General features: G+C 39.0%; 1 protein-coding gene across 1 annotated transcript in view; it reads left to right on the forward strand.

The window, feature by feature from the left end:
• MORC3 (MORC family CW-type zinc finger 3) overlaps nt 1-6,981 on the forward strand; it is a 61,849-nt gene extending 54,868 nt beyond the window's left edge. Inside the window, exons 16-17 of the mRNA XM_006146272.3 lie at nt 624-781; nt 5,897-6,981. Coding sequence (XP_006146334.1) covers nt 624-781; nt 5,897-6,050 — 312 coding nt within the window. The 3' untranslated portion in view covers nt 6,051-6,981. The remainder of the gene's footprint in view (nt 1-623; nt 782-5,896) is intronic.
• The last annotated feature ends 543 nt before the right edge of the window (nt 6,982-7,524 follow it).

A 7,524-nucleotide genomic window follows, 5' to 3' on the forward strand; every position in this document is an offset into this window, starting at 1 on the left:
TTTTTTTTTTTTTTTGTGGTAGAAGGAAAAACAAGATATCAGGAGATTATATCTTGCTCTCACTTAAAATTCAAGTATCTCTTTTTAAACCTACTTTATATATTGTTTTTATGTGGAGTGTGAAAGTATTTCCCTGCTAAAGAATTAGGAAACCATAGTATTGTGCTGTATAGCCTCTTGGAAATATTGCCGATGCAACTGCTCATTCAGGCACTCATCTTGCCGTGTTGGCTCATGAGCTAGATGATAGAGTAGATAGAGAAAAGCCAATATTAGTCTACTGTTCTAATTTAATAACTTCTAGTTAGTGAATGTGCAAGAAATGAAACCCCTTGTGACATCAACATAATTTAGGCATTGATATCTTGGCTTTTCAATTTCTAGGTAGCATCTATTTTTGGTCAAGTGGTAATTAACATTTTGTATTCTCTCAATGTTGAAATATGAAGAATTAAACTAAACACATTAAGCTTTGTCTGTAGGAAACTATTGGTTTTTGTGTGCGTGCTTAATTTTTTTTAACAGTTGGTAATTTTATCAAGTCTAATTATTTAGACCAAACTTATACTTTGACAATAATAGTATATTACTATGTTATAAAATTCATTTTTATTTTTCGTTAGGTCGAACTATTGGAAATGGAAAAATCACAAATCCGTTCACAGTGTGAAGAACTCAAAACTGAAATTGATCAGTTAAAATCTGCAAGTCAACACATAGGAACAGTTGTTTCAACTTCAAGTAGCATGGAGGATTCTGTTAATAATATGGATGGGGAAAGGTAATATTTAAATGAGTCATTTTCCAGGGCCTGCATGTATGGCTCACATTTTATCTGCTAGCACACATCAAATAGGTATTCTACAAAAAGAAGTAATTGATCCAATGTGATCCCAATATTCTGATACATACAAAACACACCAGCATCCTTCCTTCAAGTTGCTCATAGTTAGGTTCTATTGAAGTGAAATGGGAATTTAGAAGGATATGACATTTGATTGGTCAGAGTAGTTTGGAATTTTTTTGTGTGTGTAAACTAAAAACTGACTTAGATTTTAAAGAATGGGGTGAATTTGAGTATGACTAGAACAAGAAACTTACTGAAACTAAACTTTTTCAACTGAATTTATTTTTTCTTTTACTTTTGTATTTGGGGCACTGTTTCTATATGGGTTCACTAATGTCCTCTTTAAGAATCAGCCAATGGAATGGTGATTAAGGTGGCTGGATCACATATAGCCGACTGAGCAGTTCAAGCCCAGGCCTGGCTGCTTGAAAACATGTGCATGTGTGTGTGTATACCCAGGATCCCTAGAGGAGAGTGGAGAAGAGATTGCAATGCAGCTATCCTTTCTCATTTCTGCTCACTCTCCCTCTCTCTCTTTCTTATCTCTTGCTGGCGAGTACACTTGCCCTATAGCAGATGAAAAAAAATCTTCTATAATACTAACTTTTAAGAAATCACAAAATTAATAAAAGTTTCCATAGTACAGGTAATAGTAAGAAGCCCTTTTAGGGCTGGCCTCATGCATAGCCTTAAGTTAAGAGAGCCAATCCCGAATGGCCCACTATAGTTCAAACCTTAACCCCAACAGCTTGAAAAACATGCTGGATTCATGTGTATGCATGACCCAAAATCCCTACAGGATGGAGAAGCGGAGGAAAGGGACTGTGGTGTGACCATTCCCCATTGAGGAATGCTTTTTCCTTTGCTCCCCTGTCTATCATTCTGTCGCTATCAGGTGAACACATGTGCCCTCCAGCAATTAAAAAAAAAAAAAAGAAGGGAACCAGCAGTTAGTGTAATGGCTATGTCGCTGGACTCCCACGTAGTCGACCGTGGTTTGCGTCTCGGACCCGGTGGCTTAAAACTCACGCCGGGCACATGTGCGTGTGTGCCCAAGATTCCGAGAGGAGAATGGAGAAGGGATTGCGACGTGACCATACCCCGTGGGGGGGGTGATTTCTCGCTTTCTGTCTCTATGTTTCTTTCTGTCTGGCAGGCGTACACGCCCTATAGTGAAAATCTTTCAAAAAAAAAAAAAGAAAAATGAAAAAGGAAGAAATCCTTTTAAAACAAGGAAGCAAGGGCCAGTCCATGTTGTGGTAATTAAGGCAGCTGGATCCCACATGGCCAATTGTGTGGTTCAAGTCTTAAACTCGGTGGTTTGAGAAATGTGCCAGCCATAAGTCTGTGTGTGGCCAAAATCCTGAGAGGAAAATGGAAGAGAAGGGATTACAGCATGCTATCCCCAGAAGGACATTTTCTCATTCTCTCTCTCTTTGGCAAGCCCACATGCCCAGTAGCAAGTGAACAATAATAATAAAAATGAAAAAAATTGAGACCCAAAAGGTACTTTTTTTTTTTTTTAATTTGTGTCAGAGGGCTCATGCACTCACCAGGGAGAGAAAGAGGGAAGTGAGAAAGCATTCTCCCTCAGCTTCACTCCCAATGGGCATGGTCACATTGCAAATCTGTTTTTTTTTTAATTTCTTCCTCGGGATTTGGGGCATGCACACACATGTGCCTCATGTGTTTCTCAAGCCATTAAATCTAGGGCTTGAACTGCCTAGTTAGCTATGTGGGGTCCAGCTGCCTTAACTGCCAGGCCATAGGCTGGCCCAAGGTACTGTTGTTTAGAAATAACTCTGGCCTGCCACAGTGTTGCAAGAAGTAGGGTCACTGCTGTGCAATTCTGGAAGCTATATATGTCTTGGGTCTTCTGAATATACCAGGCACAGCTAGGATTCTGGCTGGCTACAGGACTAGGTAGGGGGTGCAATGTGAAGACTCCATCAAGGGTGTTCTTCCTTTTCCTGTTCCTCCTCTCCTCACTTAAAGGAAATACACTTATTTTTTTAAAGGAAGGACAGAAAGAAAGTGGTATCTTGACATCCTTACTTGAAAAATGATTGGTTTGTCTTTCAAGTTTTTTTTTTTTTCTTCAAGAGAGATTTTAACTAGAGGATGCTTATGCTCACCGGAGAGACAGAGAGATAGAAAGCAAGATAGCACCCCTTAGGGGAGATGGCCATGCTGCAATCCCTTATCCTTCATTCTTCTCTCTGGTTTTTGGGCATACAGGCACATGCATCCAGCATGAGTTTTAAGCTACCAGGTTCAGGACTCAAACTGTGGTTGATTATATGTGATTCCAGTGATGTAACCATTATACCATCTGCTGGTCCTAGCTTACGTTTTTAAAGATTTTGTTGTATCTCTTGATGGAAACAGAAGAAAGCAGTACATGTAATCATGGAGACCAAGGGATCAAAATAGAAAGCTTGCCTAGTGTTTTTCAAAATGAGGACCACAGACAACATCTCTGGTGCTTGAGAAATGGGCCTTTCTGCATTTTAGGGAATTAACTGGTTTTGTTTGCTATTCTAGAATCTGGTAGTACTTCATTCCATAAAATAGAGTAAGTTTCCCAAAAACTGTTAAATTTTATTTCTTCCATGAACAAAAGAGTGAGGGAGTATACCCCAGACTGGGTCTCAAAACTGAGAACCTCCTAATTCCTTTGCCAGCCCCAGATCATGTGCAAGCATGTGCCCTGTGACTCAGGGAGGTCTCTGGATTTGAACTGGTAACATTTTCATGTGGTATTGCTTCACACATGTTGCATTTTATGCTGTGCCACCATCTGGCCCCCAGAAACTTAAAAAAGTACCCATATGGGACCAGCAGTTAGTGTAATGGCTATGTGGCTGGACTCCCATGTAGTTGACCATGGTTTGAGTCCCGGGCGCGTGTGTGTGCGTACCCAAGATCCCAAGAGGAGAATGGAGGAGAAGGGATTGCGGCGTGGCCATCCCCCTGGGGGGTGATTTCTCGCTTTCTGTCTCTCTATCTCTCTCTGTCTTTCTGGTGAGCACATGCCGTATACAAAAAAAAAAAAAAAAGTACATATGATTCTCTTTATTGGGGAGGGGAGAGGTTTTCGCTATAGGGCGCCTGCGCTCACCAGAAAGACAGAGACAGAGAGACAGAAAGTGAGAAATCACCTCCCAGGGGGGATGGCCACGCCGCAATCCTTTCTCCTCCATTCTCCTCTCAGGATCTTGGGCACGCACGCATGCACACGTGCCCGGTGTAAGTTTAAGCCGCTGGGTCTGGAACTTGAACCGTGGTCGACTATATGGGAGTTCAGTGACATAGCCATTACAGTAACTGCTTGTCCCTATATGATTCTCTTATAATCTAAACTTTGAGTAACTGATAGTCTTTTTTTTTTTTTTTTTGTCTAGAGTGATGACACTCATAAACTTGAAGGAATAATCATCTTAATCCTGGGTTACCAATGTTTTGGCGAAATACCATTTTCTTTAAATGAATGGTGAAATGGATAGTCAGTGAACTTGAGCATATCCTAGGCTCATAAAGTCCTATAACTTAATAAGGTTGTTTTTTTTAACTCAAAATTTTGTAAACTTATTTGAAAACAGAATCTTTTTTTCTCTCTTACACATTTAGGATAGCTGAAGAAACATGGATCTTTCTTTTGCCTTTTTTTTTTTAAGTGAGATTTTTGCCATAGTGTATGTGCCCCCACCGGAGAGATAGAAAGAGACAGAAAGCAAGAAATCACCCCCCTCCCGGTGGGGAGGGTGGCCATATCGCAATCCCTTCTCCTCTATTCTCCTCTCAGTATTTTGGGCATGCTCATACACGGGCCCGGCGTAAGTTTGAAGCTGCCGGGTCCAGGACTCAAACTGCAGTTGACTACGTGGGAATCCAACAACGTAAGCTTTACACCAACTGCTGGTCCCTCAAAAAACATGTTTAAGAAACAATTTTGTTCAGTCCGTTTTCCTCAAAGGAAAGTTGAGGCACAGCTCTAGTGAGTAGTGCTCTGCAATGCTGGAAGCCATATGGAGATAATAGGTTTGATTCCTGGGTTAACCTTTACATACTGGGCTTACACTTACGTGTTTATGATCCTGGCTGGCTAAAGGCAAGAGGATTGTCACTGTGCGAGACTGTCAAGGTGCTTATCTGCTTCTCTTATGAAAGAAAAGCTTGGAAAAAAGTGGGGAGCTGAAGTTCAAAGAAATACATTCTTATTCTTGGACCATTCTTCTCACTAGAATATCACTACTGGTTTCCTGATGATAACAATATTTTATTTTATTTCTTAAAAGAATTATTTATTTGGGACCAGCAGTTGCCGTAATGGCTATGTTGCTGGACTCCCATGTAGTCAACTGCGGTTTGAGTTCTGGACCTGGTGGCTTAAACTCACGCTGGGTGTGTGTGCGTGTGTGCCCAGGATCCCGAGAGGAGAATGGAGGAGAAGAGATTGTGGCATGGCAGTCTTCCCTAGGGGGGCTATTTCTCGCCTTTTATTTCTCTGTCTGTCTCTGTCTTTCTGACGAGCACACGAACCCTATAACAAAAAGAAGAAAAGAAAAGACTTATTTATTTTTATTTATTCATTCACTTTTTATTTTAATTTGACCACAGAGAGAGAGAGAAAGTGAGAAAGCAAGCCACCAGGTCCAGGACTTGAACCGTGATTTGCCACGTGGGAGTATCCAGTGCCTTAAACACCACATCACCTGCTGGTCTTGATAACAGTATTTTAAATTGTATAATAACAGCTTCTGATTTATGTATTTTGCCAGTCCATATTTTCTTCAATCTGCAAGTACATAAGTAGGAACTGAACAGAGACACTCGTTCCATGAAACAGTCTTCTTGGATTTAGGCTGTTATCTAATGGACAAGATGAATTATAAAATAAATGAAGTATCTGATGAAAGTTTTGCTTTTCACTTAATTGTATATCATTCTACAGAGATTTGATTTTATTTTTCACTTGATATTTAACTCTATGTGACTATTAAGCTGTATTGTAATGCCCATCTAACAAGTTTAATGTTTGTATTGCAGCCTCAAACTTCGATCTCTTCGAGTGAATGTAGGACAGCTGCTGGCCATGATTGTGCCTGATCTTGATCTTCAGCAAGTGAATTACGATGTTGATGTAGTCGATGAGATTTTAGGACAAGTTGTCGAACAAATGAGTGAAATCAGTAGTACTTAAAGTACATTTTGTGTGAGCTAATAAAAATATTTGCGCACTTATTTTGGTTGTACAGCTTTCCAAATGTAAACAATTTTGTTTTATAGGTATGGTAGGTAACAGAATGAAGAACCATAATTTTGACTGTATTCTATGCATTTAAGTGTGCTCACAAATACTGTGAACACACGGTCACATCTTTTGAAATACTTATGTATTGTTGGTATTGAGCAGCTGAAAAGCTAATTCATTATTCTGATTTGAATGTAAATATTTGTAATTAAATCTGCAGATATTTTTTTATTGCCCTAGAGTACTTAAGGGTTTTCACCAGGAGCTTTTCAGGTTGTCTCTAACCTTTGTGCAATTTTTTTCTGGTTCCCCAAATGTATTTTTCTCTGAATCTTGAGGGCTGTGCCAAAATACATATGGAGATATTACCTTTGATTTTCTTATAAAGGAATTTAGATAGACTTTTTAAATAATGTATTGACAGTCCTGATACAACTCTAGTTATAAGTGAATTGAGCATTGGTGTTTCTTTTCTATAAATTCCTATTTTATTTCCTGAAATACTTTCTTCATGAAAATAAGGTAAGCAGAAACTGACTCCATTTTGCCAGGATTTTTGTTGTGCTGAGATTGCCAATCGTGATTAAACACGAGGTGTTTTTATAGAACAAAGAAACAGTCTTTACTATAAAAAGAATATTGACCACCAAGTTTACTTTAAAGCCCATTTTTGGCTGTTTAGTCAGAATGGAGTGGGCACAATAATTATTTAATATTTCTTTTTGTGAAATTTCCTGTACAGCCTTTTGTAGGATTACTACAGATGGGGACCAGCAGATTACGTAATGGTTTACATCACTGGGCTCCCATGTAACCCACCATGGTTCGAGTCCCAGACCCTGCAGCTTCAGACTCATGCCAAGTGTGTGTGCATGCTCAAAATCCTGAGAAGAGAATGGAGGAGAAGGGATTGCAGCGTGGCCATCCCTCCTAGAGGGTGATTTCTCACTTTTCTGTCTCTGTCACTGGTGAGCACAGGTGCCGTGTAGCAAAATCTCTCTTAAAAAAAAAAAAGGATGACTACAGGTTAGTGAGTTGAGGAAGACAATCTTTCTCAAACAGTACTAGAGACATAAGTGTTTTATATCCTGGAGTTAAGGAACAAACTGCTCTTGGATTATAGTATTACATGCCATTAAAATATTATGCTTTATTGGTCACACATTTTGTGCAATTTTAAAGAGATGGCTTTCTATTAAGTATAACTGTATATATAATTAAGAATCATATTTTCCACACCTAAAATGTGCATTATTTTTTCCAAAGTTTTATCATTGCTATTTATTTTTACTTTTATTTCTGAACATTCAGTATGTGTTCATTTTGTAAGTATGCTTAATTACTGTCTGTCATATTCAATATTAAACTTTTACTGTACATTAAGTTCTGGAAGAGCAAATAAATGAAGATTGTTTTTATTTGC

The sequence above is a fragment of the Tupaia chinensis genome, unplaced genomic scaffold, assembly GCF_000334495.1.
Source record: "Tupaia chinensis unplaced genomic scaffold, TupChi_1.0 Scaffold000175_1, whole genome shotgun sequence".
In the NCBI taxonomy this organism is placed as follows: domain Eukaryota; kingdom Metazoa; phylum Chordata; class Mammalia; order Scandentia; family Tupaiidae; genus Tupaia; species Tupaia belangeri.